Source organism: Ambystoma mexicanum, chromosome 13, assembly GCF_040938575.1.
Source record: "Ambystoma mexicanum isolate Mex_15411 chromosome 13, UKY_AmexF1_1, whole genome shotgun sequence".
Classification (NCBI taxonomy): domain Eukaryota; kingdom Metazoa; phylum Chordata; class Amphibia; order Caudata; family Ambystomatidae; genus Ambystoma; species Ambystoma mexicanum.
The window spans coordinates 541,972,820-541,989,559 of NC_090938.1; the positions used below are offsets into that span (position 1 = coordinate 541,972,820).

Sequence of the window (16,740 nt, forward strand, 5' to 3'; positions counted from 1 at the left end):
TCTCTCTCTTCTTTCTCTCTCCCCTCTCTCTCCTCTCTCTCTCCTTTCTGTGCTCTCTCTCTCCCTCTCTCTCTCCCCTCTATTTCTCCTCTCTCTCTCTCTCTCTCTCTCTCTCTCTCTCTCTCTCTCTCTCTACCTCTCTCTCTCTCCTCTCTCTCTCCTTTCTGTGCTCTCTCTCTCTCTCTTTCTCTCTCTCTCTCTCTCTCTCTCTGTCTCTCTCCCTCTCTCACTCTCCTCTAACTCTGTCTTTCTCTCTCTCCCTCTCTCTCTTCTCTCTCTCTCCCCCCTCTATTTCTCCCCTCTCTCTCTCTCTCTCTCTCTCTCTCTCTCCTCTTTCTATGTCTTTCTCTCTCTCCCCCTCTCTCTGTACGGTCTTTCTCTCTCTCTGTCTCTCTCCCTCTCTCACTCTCCTCTCTCTCTGTCTTTCTCTCTCTCCCTCTCTCTCTTCTCTCTCTCTCCCCTCTATTTCTCCCCTCTCTCTCTCTCTCTCTCTCTCTCTCTCTCTCCTCTTTCTATGTCTTTCTCTCTCTCCCCCTCTCTCTGTACGGTCTTTCTCTCTCTCTGTCTCTCACCCTCTCTCACTCTCCTCTCTCTCTGTCTTTCTCTCTCTCCCTCTCTCTCTTCTCTCTCTCTCCCCTCTCTCTCCTCTCCCTCTCTCACTCACCTTGTTCTCATTGGCCTTTGTTTCGTCCACTGTCCCTTTGTTCTCTTCTCTTTCTCTGTGTATTATTTCCTAATTTCTTATTTATCTATGGTCCCATTCTCTCATAATTGCCTTCTGCCCCCCACCCCCCACTGCATACTCTCTTCACTGATCTGCTCCTCGGCACCAATTCACAATGCCTTTTCCACTCAAAAGTATAATTCACTCCTGGGAAAAAAAGTACTAACTTACCTCAAAATCACAATGTACTTAAGCGCAAGCATCCGTTTGACGTACGTTTATGCACATGTGTGCAACCGTACACATTTGGAAAGTTGAAGTAGACAAGCAAAAGTCGTGATCCCCTGGTGTTTCCGGCAAGCCAGGCGCCGGTAAATCTTGCAAATTCGGCAGCAACCTGTCGGTAGCCCCAGCAGAGTTACAGCCAGACGACAGACTTGTAATGAGACCCAATGGGCCTCATTACGACCCTGGCGGAAATCGCGGTGCTAAATGCACCGCGGAGCACGGCGGAAAGCTGCCGATAGCGCCATGGAGGTTGGCGGATTTTCCGCCCCATGCCGACCTTGGCGGGGCGGTAAATCCCCATTCCCCATTTTACCCTTCCCCATTCCCATTTTTGCCCCATAGGGTATAATGGGAGTGGGGAAGGCGTTAATTGCGCCACCGTAAAATACGGTGGCGTAATTAACAACAAGGTCCCGTAGCGCCATGGATTTCTCCGCCCGGAAAAACCAGGCGGAAAACGTTCCATGGCGCTACGGGAACTCGTAGTAGGGCGGACGGGTCCGCCGCGAATAACGCTGGCGTAAACCCACTCCGCCAGGGTCGTAATGAGGCCCAATGTCTGATGTGCTTCTATGTTCTTAGATCACCAGGTTTTTTTTGCTGAGTTTTTTGCTGAATATTATCGTCCCAAAAAACTCATCAACATGTTTTATTTTTTTGATTTGAGTGGTTTCCCTCCAAACCCGGTTCTCTATTATCTAATCCTTATTCCCCACACTTCCCTACCTTTTACATAGCCCCCATATTTTTTTGATGTTTTTCCGGGCATAAACTTTGGGCAAAAATCTCTGTGAGCAAAAGCCTGGCGATGTAACAACGTCATTTTTGGCAATACCGTCTGAGAGTCTTCGGTGTGTGTGTGCGTGCGTGCGTGCGTGCGTGCCCCAATGGAAAATGGCACCTGTCCCCAAAAAGTGCACATTTATGCCAATTCACAACAGTTCATTTGTGTCTTCAACACGTTTGCAAACACTGTTACGTAACATATGGACGTTCTATAAGTAATGCATGAGTGGTGTGAAAGAGAACATGATTGTGGCAGATGTGTGGAGTCAGAAGGAGTGCATGGTATATAAATATTCTCGAGTAGGAGAAACACACATCTGAAAATGTATTTTGTATTTTATTTTCCTGTCTGACATGCCATAAGCTCACTCTGGGCAAAAAAAGATCATGCTGTGTAAGACCACCAATATTGGGCGCAAATAGGGGATTTTTGCAGATCTGGTGTAACTTACACGTTTACAGTAATCATTCACGCTTGATTTTTCTGTGAATCCCATTTGTGTCCGGAAACTGGACTGGTTTTTGGATTAAGTTGCAACCGCCAAACTTTACATCAAAGCCGTGATCATTTGTGAATCCACTACTTTATTTCTTGAAAAACATTAACAGAAACCTGAGGCAGTGACATGAATAGTATCTGTGGTACGGAGGGAGCCTTACCTTGACCACCACCGAGGAGGGACCCTCAGATTCTAAGTGGAGAAGCCCAAGTGGTCCTTACTGACATCACATCCGGGATCAGCACCTCCACAGTCCCTCATCACATCATTCCACCCCATGACATGCATGGCTGATGCAAGCAGGACCGCCCCGGGAGTAAGGGATATGTAGCAGGCTTTACAGTTCTTTTTGTTCACTTGTGTCGAGGCTTCTGTGTATGCATATGTCAGCAAAACAAGGTACATCCTTCCCTCTGAAAGGTATCTACCCGTGGAAGAGGCCAACAAAAACCCTTGGCAATCTGCAAAGAGGAGATTATTGATCCAGGCAAGGGCTCTCCAGATGTTTCGGACAACAACTCCCAACAGACCTAGCTAGCATAGTCAATGGTGAGCGATCGATCATGTGAGTCATAATACAAAACATCTGGATAGCCACAAATTGCAGACCCCTGATCTACTCATGTATAACCCAGCAAATAGTGTGGTTTAGAGATGGCCTGAGCCCCTTGTGGTTTTTGTCTGTGTAATCCGCAGAGTCTTGAACCTCCAAAGAGTGATGTGAAATGTTCTGGCATGGTGCCCCAGGCCCAAGAGTGTTGTATCTGTAAGGAAAGCACACACCCAGCGATTAGCCGCACAATGCGGTAAATTGGCCAGTCTTCGTTATTACTAACGTACGCACATAGATAATCTTATTGTCTGACGCTAAATCGTTTTTCAGTCTTGATTACGCTTGACAAACCGATCCAGCGAATACCATGCCAGGCAATCAGGCTATATGATACTTCCGATATTTAGTGGCTGTAATGCACTCCTTATAAGACCTTAGAGTCCACCGGTTTCAATGCTTGGGCTTAGCTGATCCAGTCAGCCATCTATGAAGGGCTGGCTGACAAGCTCTCCCTGATGAATGAGAAAAGAGAAACTGTACTGCCATGGTACTGTACTAGTGAAGTAAACCCAAGGACCTTAGATCTATGTCTGTGCTTATGTGTAAAGGGATACACAGCTTCCTGCATGTTGCGTGGCTGGTATTAGACGGAGTAGGCAGAGTCACCTGGGGCATACTCGAGCATCCATACCCAAGTATCTTCTCTTGGATTCTCCTTTCTGCAGGGTCTTGGCAATGCAATAGGCCAATCCAGCAACTCCTAATGCCTCTGTTAAGGTTCCCCCACCTCACCGGCCCAACTCTCCACCCTGCCTCTCCACCAGGGAACAATTTCCCTGCTTAAAGCTTCTGGAGTCGGCTCACAATAGTTGGCCGTGGAGTCATTGAGGTGAGGAAAGTAAACGAGTCTGAAGAGCTGAGCCTTCATGCGCTAACATTCACCCTACTCCCATTCACTTAGCTTGTACACAGGTCCTGAATGACTAAGGCCAACTCTAGAATAGGCCACTTCATTCAAACACGCATCTCTGCTCCAGTTGCATCATTCAGGCCTGAGGTTGCATCCTTCCATCCAATTTGTACCTGCCATTGACGGTACAAGATGAGAAGCCTCAGAGTCACCTTGCCTTCTAAACCCCAAACAACATGTGTACCAGAATCACCCAGAGGAACTAGGCAGAGATAAGGGAAGGGCGTCATCCAGCGACCAAGCAATCATGCCAGCCATACCTTGCCTAAAGACCACAGTACCCTAGTAGTGCACTATCCCATTTACTAAGCTTCACTGGGAGTGGCTCATAGACAACATTGGTTCCACTGAGTCAAATGGCAGTAAAGCCAAGCAGGTCACCAGAGCTGCAAGGAGATAGTCTTGAGTGTCTGAGATTTGGAGCTGGCGAGGGATGACCACAATATGGGGATAGGACGTTTTGGCCACAGAAGATTTAGTCGAAGAAGAATTCATCGAATTTTTAACAACATATTTTATCCAAAATATATGCTGGGAGTAGGTTTAGGCAAATAATTAATGTAGTGGTGTTAATGTAGTGGTGTTAAGAGGGGGAGTACTGCAGGGGTCCCCCCCACATATTTGTGGCAAAATCGACAAGTAAAAAACATAAATGAATGAAAACGTTTCGATCTGATCACATAGAACCACAATATGCAGCTTTCACTGTGGTTGTGTTTTTCCTCTTTCCCTCATAGGATGAACATAGTGGTTGGGGCACCAAAGATGAACACTACGCAGCCAGGAGCGAGTGAAGGAGGGGCAGTGTATCGGTGCCCCTGGCTGCCCAACGCGACGTCCTGTAGTGCCATGGTCTTAGATCCCACCGGTGAGTTTGCCAGCCACTGGTGCATGGGAACAAAGATTATAGGTTTTGTGACATAACTCAAGGTGCTACTCCTATACTTATGTGAACAAACCAAAGGTGAACAGATCAGGGAGATGCAAGGTAGCAGTGACAGACATCATGCAGCTGTGTGGGGGAGTGACCACTTGCGTTGAGAGGGTTACGCCATTTCCCTGCACCACTGCGCAACACTGGAGATAGAAGGGTATCAAACTCAGAGGGATAGAAAGAGTCACTTCCCCGCACAGAAGGTACAGGACCAGCGGAGCGTTGGAGGTGTGAATTGGAGACCGCCAATCCCAAAGTAGAGGTAGAGATGCCATTTGTTTATGCGGGACTTTATAGTGCACTGCATGCCTTGGAGACGCTTCGGAGCACTTACAGGGGTATTTGATAAGGTGCAGAGTTTGCTCACAAGTGGCCACCTTGATGCTAATTCGATGGACAGATAAGTTACCGTCCTATCTGGTGAAAAGTCAGGCCTTATTGGCCTTCCAGCATCAAGAGGTCTTTTTAAAAGCTCTGGGGCTGTCATGGATGGACACCAGCTCAACATTTTCTGTGCTCCCAATGTGACAGCCTTCTACCTAAGACTCTCCAAATTTTACAAAAATTGCACTCATTGATTTGTAGGACAACCACCTCTCCCGCCACCCCTCTTCGCCCTACCTGCCCTCCACCCCGTTGATGCGAATCATCAAAACATTAGTTTATCGGTCATGATTGTAAATTTCTAAATCTCCACTCCAGAACGGGGTTTGGGAGTAGCCTCAGGTCTAGATTGACATTGGGTTTGCTTTCGACTTTCTCAGACGTTTCACTGTGTTGTTGGGTTCCGATTAAGTGTTAGGCTTCAATTTGGATCATAACGGCATGAAATTGCTGATTTGTTTCGAAAATGTTTTTATTTATTTATTTATCCTGTGCCTCACAGAAACCTTCAATACCACAGCATAGATTCATGTATAAACTCAAAAATCTCAATAAATAGAACAAGCCTAATATCATAACACTGTGTAAAATACACAAGTTGAATAGTTTTCACTTTTTTGGAGCATTCAGATAATGGAAACCATTAGTGAAGCGTTGCTGACTGCCCGTACGGTAAGTGTTATCTAGAACGATTGCACTGTATTGACCATGTTTATTTTTGGTTTCACCAAAGATTCCGAGGCTCATAGCACAAAGGTGTTATATCCCTCAATCTCCGTTTACGCTGTCCCTAGCCTCGGCGCCATATTTATAGACACTGCCTAATTTCCATAGGAAATCATTGAGGTCCCTGCAGTGAAAGGCTTACGTTAGCCTAACTTGTTCATAATCACTTGCCACGCATTTATCACTGCCAGACAGGCATTCCTTGGATGAACTTCCAAGCCAAGCAACCACAAATCTTCTTTACTTTCTGGGGATACTTCATTTAATGATCCCCCCATACAATTACATCTTGAACGCTCTAAGGCTTTTCATGTGAGTCCTCGTTGGTTGAAAGCCCCCTCTATGTCACACAGACAGCAGGAAAGGTCAGCGTAGGGTAGCATGCACTATCTTCTAAAATCTCCCCTGCCAGGATATGAATAAAGCAGAATTTCGTGAACAGACACACTTTCTGGGGACAAGGGGATTGAGACAAGAGAGTATTTTGGGGTTTCATTTTATACATGACTTTAAGATATGCCATCATTCATCACCACACTTTTCCCATACAGGCTTTTCGATCTTCCATGAAATCTCAATTAGTCATAGGCCCTCATTACGACCCTGGCGGAAAGCGACTGACCGGAGCGCCACAGCGTAAATAGCGTTTCCGCCATTGTACGAAGGAGCAAAGTGCGGCCCATTCCGACCCATCGGGCACGAGCACCACGCCACGGCGGAAGTGCAAAGTCCGCGATGGCGGAAATGACCCCAAAACGGCCCACACCGCCGCCGTACGGCGCCCTAGGTGCAATACCGCCACCCCACTTAGCGGTCACCGCAGTGTGCGCCTACCGGAAAGTACGGTGGCCGGAAATATACGGAAACGGAAGTTAAAACATGGGCCCGGAACGGGAAACATCCCGGCGTACACCTATAAAAACACCAAAACCACACAACCACTAAAATCACTACCCTGAAACACACCCCAACCCGTCAACCACCCTAGCGAAACCACGAAAAATGGGAAAAGTAGCGAAGAAAGCGTGCGACCGCAAGCGGCAGGTCCACTTCTCCCGTGAGGAACTCACCGTGCTAACAGAGACCCTCCAGGAGAATGCAGCCGTCGTCTTCTCCACGCAAATGACCAGGACGGCACTTGCAAACAAGAAGGCCATATGGGCTCTGGTGGCACAGCGGGTAAGTGCGGTGGGGACCGCACCCCGCACCCCACAGCAATGCCGCAAGCGATGGGACGACCTGCGGATACGCGTCCGCAGCATACTCTCTGCCAACCGCAACATTGCCACAGCCACCGGGGGAGGTCCTGAATCACCCATCAAGTTGACCCCCTGGGAAGAAATCTGTGCCTCCACCATCGGAATGGAGAGCATAGAGGGAGTCGGAGGGATGGAGAAAGGAGTGCAGACATCCGAAGATTCAGGTAGGAGGGCCAGATAAAACAATGCCAAATCCACAAAGTCCAACCATGTGAAGTACCATGCGTCCACATAGTGCAACAGAAACACATGTCCAGGAGAACGTCCACACACATCGGCCTGAAAGCGCACGTCAAAACCCACAATAAATACATAAATAATTAAAAACCCCTAATACACGCACTACACGTGCAGCAGGCACACCCTAACTGCAGGCTGCCAAACAACTGCACCCTCACTCCACACACAAATCAAAGCACCTCCAAGACCCCGACCCAAATCACCCTCAGGTACCACCCCAATGCATGTGATACAATGCCATTCCAATTCCCACTGACCCATCAATAACCCTCGCCCTCCTTTACTCCACCACAGGGTCCGATCCAAACGACGAGCTACAGGACACCCCTACCAGCACACCTGCAAAGAGGGCCAAGACCAACGGCCAGAGACCCTCCACCTCAGCTGCACGCATCAAGACACGGCAGCAGCACAAATCAGGTGGCAGCACAGAGGAGGGAACATCAACAGGCACCCCAGCAGCCAGCATGGCCACAACACCACCACCACAGGTCCCCCCAATGGATGCCACAGAAGGCACTGCCTCTGGTGGCAGCAGCACCATAGGTGACACCCCATTGATGGCAGCATGCTCCGACACAGAAGACGGGGATGTCGAGGTCAGATCCATCCATGACCTGTCCCAATCCCCCTGTCTGTCCCCTCCCGTACAACATGAGGATACCACGCAGGTGCAGCCACAAGACGACGACTGGCCATCCCCCACAAGCCCTGTGGCAAGGCAACATGAGGACAACAGCCCCTCTGTGACACCACCGCAAATGGCCATGGCCCAGCAGAGGCAACAGTCCCTCGACAAGTTAATCGTCCAACAGCAGCAAATGGCCACACTCCTCAAGGGCCATGCCGATGAATGTGGGGGCACCAAGGCAGACATAGAAACATCAACAGAGACACTTAGGGCAGAAATGGAGAGAGGTACAGAGACGCTAAGGGCACAAATTGAGAGTAGCACCGAGAGCCTGAGAGTCCAAATGGAGAGTAGCACCGAGAGCCTGAGAGTCCAAATGGAGAGTAGCACCGATAGCCTGAGGGGGGAACTGCATGCGACGTCCAAAGACGTATGTGCCGAACTTGCCGCAGTGCGCCGTGTGCTCACTGAGCTCTCGCAAACCCTTAGGGACATGCATGGACGTGAGCAGGCAGACACATCATCCGTTGCAAGTTCCGTCCAGGGCAGCCCCCAACGTAGATCTGGAAGGAACCTGCGCTCCACAGGCAGGGGTGCCCCTGATACCCGCAGAGGGGGCATGCAATAGCGACAGCCCACTGACAATGAGCATCTTTGGACACTGGTGTTCGGGTGGGAGGTAGGAGGGTGGAGGGGGTGTGTTGGGCTCACTTGGGTGGCGGGTCGATAGGGTGTTCAACATGATATCACATATGCCATAAAAAGTGCACGATCAACCAATGAGAAGTGTGGACATTGATCCTTGTGTACTAGGCCATCATAGGCGTACAGTCCATATTGTGCATGTCCCAGACACACGCAGTGCCACGAGTCCCGTGTCCATGCATCAGCCACCAGGCGTGAGTGCTAGAAGCATACATCAATGAGATGCTGACGAATGTCACGGCCCTCCGGTGCCTCGCAGACTCCATGAGGTGCTGCCACATCCCCACCCTCATCATGACCATCATCAGGTGCTTGCAGTTCTGCGTCAGGGGGCATGGGCACATTTCTACGTACGCACATGTTGTGGAGCATGACACATGCCATCACCATCTTTGCAACCTTCTCATGGCGGTACAGGAGTGCCCCGCCAGACCTGCTGAGGCAGCGGAAACGAGTCTTCAGTAGGCCGAATGCCTGTTCTATGACTACACGGGTACGTGAGTGGGCATGGTTGTAGTCCTCCTCATGCTGGTCCCGTGGGTTCCGGACTGGTGTGAGGAGCCATCTCTTCAGTGGATATCCAGCATCACCTGTATGTGGACGAGAAACGTATGATGTGGAATGCCATTGATACGTACGCACACCCCCCCCCCCCCTTCCTGGCAGTTCATTGCCAATTCACATACCCCACATCATCATGCATGTAATGAGACTCACCGAGTAGCCAGGATCTGTTCCCTGCGTGTCGTTCCATGTAGCGTGGTATTGTAGAGTTCCTCAAGACCATAGAATCATGGGTTGATCCAGGGAATCGGGCACAACAATGTGTAATGATCCTGTTGGAGTCACACACCATCTGTACATTCAGGGAATGAAATTGTTTTCGGTTGCGGTACTGGGCCTCCATGGCATGTGGGACGACCAATTCCACATGGGTGCAGTCGATGGCACCAATGCAACCCGGTATGCCGGCAAGTGCATGGAATCCCACTTTTGTGTTGGTAATTTCCTGCTCCGAGCGTGGTAGAGAGATGTAGTCGTCTGCGTGCTTCAGGAGGGCATCGAGCACTTGCAATAGTGTCCGTGAGAACAGTGGCTGAGAAATGCCATGCAACTGTCCGACTGTGTGCTGGTAGGTGCCTGTGGCCAGGAAGTGGAGTACAGACACCACCTTCAGTAGGGGTGGGATGGCGGTTGGGCTATCTATCATGCTGACAAGGTCAGCCTGTGTCATGTCCACAATGGCGGCTATGGTGTCCCGGTCCAGACGGTAGAGGGTGTGGATCTGCTCATCAGTGAGGTTGAACGGATGTGCTCGGAGGCGTTGAATTGCGGGCTGCCTGCGTGGTGGTAGTGGCTGTGCTGGTGGGCCTTGCTGGCCCTGCCTTGGCCTCCTCCTCCTCCTGCGTCTCCTCCGTGCGGCTGGTTGTAGTTGGTGTTCGTCTACTTCTTGGAGTCGGAGCACTTGCAGTGCTATCAGGTCCCCCAGGGCCAACATCGCGAGTCCTGCCGGTAGCATTTCGGTGTGGTTGTGGGAGGAGACTGGCTGTGCAATTTATGTGTTTTCAGGCTGTATGGCCTCCACCTGTGGTGATTGATTCCACCTGTGCAAACTGCTCTCCCCTTTGGCCGAGCACGTCCCGCGCACAACGCTGCAATTCGGGGAATTGTATCTTGCTATTGCAATCATGTATTAGTACCCGATGGCCGTGTAAGATTGGTTGATATGTTCATTCTGCTGTGGTCCCATTGTTTCACATACTATCTGTGCAGTCGCGAACAGACTTGTGAGGGGTCAGTGGGACGTAGTACTCGAGTAACGGTGGGCCCTCATGCATCACTGTACCGAGTTGCAACGACGGGCGGGGCGTCCCATTCGTGGGTGAAGGCAGTTGCCATTTTCACACACAGCCGCACTCGATGGGATAATTAGTGATTTCAAACGGCCACAGATGCCTTTTCGACGTGATGTTGCAAATGAGGAATTCGAAGGGCGGCGCTTTCGGTTTCCAGCTAGCGGCGAGGAGATGCCCACAGGTCTGACTGCAAATATAACGTTCTATTGTTCAATGTCCTTGAGACAGGGCCCATGGCGAGGGAGCAATGATTGATATGAATAGTTTGGGATGCGCAATAGCTACGTGGGCGATGAGGCCGTCCGTTCCCAAATACATGTTACTTCACAACACTGGAATTACGGGCTGGGGCACTGTGGATTTAGCAGGCTGCATAACGCACAGACTCAATGGATGTTTCTAATGTCATGTGAGTAATTATTCAGGCATTTTGATCCCGGGATGAGGGAATGATGGATGGATGCATGGGCAGGTGATTTGATACAGAGTTTGCCATGTACAGGGCTTCTTGGGATCTATCCGCCTCCCCTACGCTATGTGATGCAGGGCTGCCATAGTGGGACCATCGTCCATCTGGCCTTGTTGAGCCCTCCCTGTCTCGAGGCGCCCTCAGACACTCGTTTGCGATGGTGTTTGCACCTCGATATAGATGGTTATGAGTCGCAAGTGGTTTTGGGGTGGTGATGTTCCTTTGGAGTGGGCTAGCATGCATATGGCTGTGGATTTCGTGTGATCATTGAAGTGAGTTGTTGGTATGTAGTTCTGATGGCCATTCTGTTCTTTTTCTTTTCTTTTGGTTGACAGGTATCTCCTCCCCTTTTGCCACTGCCATCTGTATGCCACTCCTGCAGATGGATTTTACTCCCGACACCTGCTGCTTCGTGTTAATCAGTGGAGCAGCATTACGATCTTATGGGACGATCGCCAATGGCCCACATGCCCTTACGCAGTACTGGTGGCTCGGAGCAACATTTCGGCCTTTCAGCTGGACTAGTGCCTCCCCATTGGGACGGCCCTGCGGTTCTGTGCGCTTCCATGTTGCCTTTTCGGACGTGAATGTGGCTCTGTGTACCATGGGGGAACAGGGCGACACACAGGTAGTGGCTGGTCATTTCTTGCGGAAGCAGCCCACATTGGTGATTGGTGTTTTGGATTTCATGGCCTGATGGCTGTATGTGCTTGGTGATTTTGATGTGCATAAATATCTATTCTGATTTGGCCCGTGTAGCGTTTTTCTTTGCAAGTGATGTGGCATATGCCTATTTGGGGGGCGATGTATTGTGAGGAGATCTGCATTGGGTTCCAGCTTCGGGGTTTAGTTGCGTGGTACTGTGCTGTGCGCGTTTGCCTACGAAGCCCAGTGAGGTCAGGGATGGGGGCTGCCAATATGCCAGTTTGAATGTTGTCATGCTCAGGGGCGGGGGATTGGGTTTTGTGTAACAGATGCCGGTCAGCCAGGTGGACTGGTTGAATGATGTGGTTTTCGGTATATTGCTGGTCACAGGTGCCTGTGTTTGCGTGCGTTTCTTGGTGGGGGACTGTGGTCATGTCCATTGGGATGGCTTCTGTATTCGTGCCATCTGTGCCCTGCAGCTCCCATTGGCCCCTGTTGTGTTTCTTTTGTTCGTTGGCATGCATGGGTGACTTGTACATTTCAATGGTTGCATTGTGGCTTCATTGCACCTACGGGGAGTTGTACTTTGTGGGCAGGGAGCGGTGTACAGGCACTCAGTGGGGCCGTTTACGGTTGATTCGCGATGCCGTACTTCTCGCCATGGCGGAATGGTACATTCCGCCATGCCTGATGGCGTTAGGTACATGTCCGCTAGGGTCGGAATTGGCGTACCGTTGCACCATGGTGGTGTTTGCGGTTTGGCATGGCGCGCGCGCGCGTGCTTGGTGCAGTTAGCGTTGGCGTTCACTACGGTGTCGCTAATGGCTTCGTACTTTGCGGTGACGGGTCATAGTCGCACCGAGCGCTATTCGATGGCGGTATTGCATTTCCGCCATCGTTTTTCGATTTCCGCCAGGGTCGTAATGAGGGCCATAGTCTTCTTCACATCAGATTGGAATGGTTTGCATTGTTATAATATTGCAGAGTCCAATTCATATTTTCTTTTGCTAAGGTAGACACATTGAGCCATGACAGTGGCCTTAAGACCCGCTTGTAGGTAATATTACTTGACCTAGGAGAAATAGAAGGAAACTCTCAATCTCTCTAAAAACACATGTAACATAGAACTGTAAGATTAGCAAGAGGCGGCAAACCCAGATCTACTTGAGTGCATTCAGTGAGGTATCGTTTGTTAATCCCAATGCTTTGTGCCAAATTTGGTCCTCTGGCGTGCGTGGGGGGAATTCAGCAGCAAATAGAATTCTATGCTCCACCTTACCTCTGTATGTGGTAATCAGTGGTTATTTATTTGTATTCATTGCTTCAGGAGATAGTGCTTCAACCCGAAAATGCCTTAGAAAAGGTTACATCAGAAGCCAGAGCAGTCCTGTGATCGGATGCTGTACATGAGGTCAAGCGTTGTGGGTAGAGCCAGTTGGTGAACGGGGTTCAATGAAACCATTTAATAGGGACAAGAAAAACAGAGAGATGTCCAATGCCGAGAAGCTAAGCAGAGATGGGGGAAGAGTGGAGAAATTGGTAGAGAGTGTGAGGTGCAGAGTTTAGTATTTTTTGCGGAGTGGGGGCAAATGAGTAAAGAGGAGGCCCAAGAGGGAGTTGAAACAGTTGATCAAGTCTACTGAGTAGGAAAGTAGTGACAAGGGTGTTTGTGGAGTGGTCGGAGAGATGGGTTGTGGATTTTCCTGACACCCTCCAAATTAATAGTTTTAGTATTAGAGTCACTATCAACCACCCGTAGGAGCCCTTGATCTATAGCCCAGTCTTTTAGTTTACCCAATATTATATTATCATTTGCTAAATCAAGTGTAAATAGAGATTTCTAATTCCTGTCAACACGTCTTTTGCTAAGAACATGAGGACCGAGCAGATGTAGTCGAATCGGATATAAACCAAGTTTATGCGGGTCGAATAATCCCTTTCTCATCCGGCCACTTTGTTCATTCTTGTAATATGACTTTCACTAATATATTCCACAGGACATCCAACTAGGCAATTATTCTGTAGTTTGATGGTGTGAATCTCTTACCTTTCTTTGTATAGTAGAATGAGTACGCATTTACTCCATGATTGTAGGACCTGACCAGATTGCCCTAGTGCTGCAAAAAAGCATGTGTATTAGGTGAGCCATTTAGATTGATACTGCTTAACTATCTATTTACCCAACCTGCTGGTCAGGGCTCGCAAAATCTACTAGCCCACTTGCATTGGCAAGGAGTTTTTATGAAGGGCGAGTACCATGCACATGGTACTTGACCTTGCTTGCCTGGCAAGTATTGGAATGTTTGAAACTTTTAGTTGACATTTACTGCTAACAAACTTTGTTTTCAGCAAATGTCAAATAAAAGTTTCACTGGGAATGGCTGGCATTTGTGTGGCAGCAGTGCGCCAAATATAAAGTGTGCTCATGGTGACATGCTCCATTTTACAGAAAGCACTGGTAAATATTTTGTCACCCGTCACCGTAGGGCGAGAGCATTTTTCTTGTGCCGAGTATGCAAACTAAGGAACTCGCCCTACTGGTTTAGCAGGATTTTTAAGAATTTGTGAGGCTTGCTGATGAAGTCAACGGAGACAATTTCAGATGATTAATAACCACCTTCATCTACAATGCAGTTTATTTGCAGTACCAAACCACACCTCCCACATCAACACTCTCTCAACGTTAAGCAGAATCAAATAGGGCTGCTATATATTTTTGCCACATAATCTCAGAAATACTATTTGTTTTAATTCCTTGCAGCCCTCGGTTTGAATTATTTAACAATGTTCAAAAATTAGCATCATTTGGAATTTTAAACTCTGTAATCATTTGTCTCAATTGTTATGCTTCTTGCAATAAATTAGAACATTTTAATAACCCTGTTTTTCTTTTGGTATACTGTTCCTGCAACTCAAGGGTACCATTATTCCAAATTATTGTAACTCACTTTTTCTGATTTCTGGTCTTTTTGCCATTTGTGAAAATCCCCACCCTTTAGTTTATCCATTTATGCTGCTCATTTCTTTTTAGGGAGTTTTAGTTGGACGGAAGAATACTTTTCTTGGTGACAATTCGGCTCTCATAATCTGTTGATTTTCTTAAGTATCCTAAATATCCCTGGTTAACTGTTCACAAAAGTGTAGGCCGACCCTATCTGAATCCAGGATGCCAGTGTGGCCAATTTATGAGCATTCCATATCAGACCTTAGCTTGCATTTTTTTCAAGGAACTGCTACGTCTCCATTCAGTAACCAGTGATAGTATGGTTTCTCTCGGTTCCCGAAATTACTTGAATTGTTGATCCCTATTTGAGTATAATTTCTCAGGTGAAGTGCGTAGTAGGAAATGTTTGATATTGGGCAACCCTGACATTTGTCAGTGAGTAAGCAGTATTGGAAAAATGAGTGGGTTGGGCCTAGGCAAGGTATTTCCTTACTCAGAATGTATTTTCTCAATGTATATGCTCTGTTATTGCCCAGGTGGTGCACTGTAGCCAAAAGGCTCAGAATGCAAGCTTGTCTTATTAGTATTGTCCTACATTCTGACCCCTCTGATCAGCTCAGCACACATCCTGCTGCCGCTGATCTCTTTCCTCATCGTCTCATCTCCCTGCCTGTCCGCTCAGTTGGCGTCACACTCCTACTGCCCCTCTCTATGCTCCTCTCCTTGCTTCCATGGAAATGAAAGAAGGGCTCTGTCGTTTATGATAGCTTTATGCCTCTCCATGGTGGCCAGCTTTGGATGGATTTTCTCCTTTCAAGTTGAGGCTTTCTGGGCTCAGAACATGCTGAGTTCGGAAATTGTGCTTTGCTTTCTACCCAATTAGCACCTGGGCCCTCTTGCCCGTTCACCCTAATGTGTATAACTATAATTTGCAGGCTGGTGGGCATTTGCATACGATACTTGCACTTTGAACTTCATTAAAGACCCTTCCTATGTTCTGGCCTTTAACTTTCACAACTGCCACTTACTGTCTGAGAAAGAGTACCAGCTCGAGTATGATTGCTTTATTTTTGGGGACGCATGTTGTCTGCTCTATTGTCTAATTACACCTATTGTCTCTAAACTCTTTCTGGTGAATTTAACCTGATAAGCTACTTGAAGATGCAATCACAACTTGTTTTATTTAGTTGGTAAAGTGTTTTTGTGATTCCCAAGGAACAATAATCCATGTAAACATACCAAAATATTCTTTTTATTGAACTTAAAAATAGTTTTGGTTACATTTGTGTTTGCAAGTCAAATACTCAAAGATGAACTTAATCGCAGATGCCATTATAGTCTTCAATGAAAACAATAAACAACATTATATGGAAGGTAGAACTACTGCCTTACCACCCACTGTAGGCGCTACAACTAATACCATCCTGTCCACATTTACAAACATGTTTGTCACTCATCCAGAAATTGAACGGTCTAAAAGCCATGCAAAACCCAATGCCCAGCAAGCTTTTTGAAAGCCAAAATCGCCTTACCATCTCTGCCCCCACTGACTCAAAGGGATCCCTTAGAGAATCAATTGTGATTTCTCCCCAACAAAGATTTACAGGGTTTTGGGGTGCTTGAGAGCCCACGCAAGACTGGATGGGCTGGATGGGGGACATAGACTATTTCTGACTGCTAATGTCTCATCTAGGTGAGCGCCTAACTTGCAGGATGTAGTGGAAGCACCATGGACCTGACTGCGTGGAGAAGAGCCCAAGTCAATTGATCAAAGGAAGGATATCGATGCCGACGCATCGACCGCGGATGTCGATCTGCGGGACATGGAGGGCGGACGATTGCGGATCCTGATCCATTGAACGAGACCCCCTGCGTTCTTGAGGAGAGGGCACTGGTGTAACAGGGGCCCCTGCAGCCCCCGCGGTGCAGGGGGGGCCCACCAGCACATGTCCTGGGAGGGGACCCCACTTGTAGAAAAAAAAGAATTTCTTTTCACCAAAAAAATATTTTATTTCTTTTTGAATTCACTCTGCATTGATAAAGAAATTATTTCTGTAACAGAAATAATTTCTTTATGAAGGAAGAGTGACTACAAAAAGAAACTTTGTTTTTGAAGTCAGAAGGCTGCGTCCTCCCCATGGCATTGAAGGCCCTAGGCTGGAGGCCTCCATATCATGGGGTGGGGG

At 48.2% G+C, this 16,740-nt stretch overlaps 1 protein-coding gene across 2 annotated transcripts in view; it reads left to right on the top strand.

Annotated features, from left to right (window-relative positions):
• ITGA2B (integrin subunit alpha 2b) overlaps positions 1-16,740 on the top strand; it is a 462,084-nt gene that overhangs the window by 10,136 nt on the left and 435,208 nt on the right. For both annotated transcript variants that reach the window (XM_069634280.1, XM_069634281.1), the window contains exon 2: positions 4,499-4,629. In XM_069634280.1, coding sequence (XP_069490381.1) covers positions 4,499-4,629 — 131 coding nt within the window. The remainder of the gene's footprint in view (positions 1-4,498; positions 4,630-16,740) is intronic.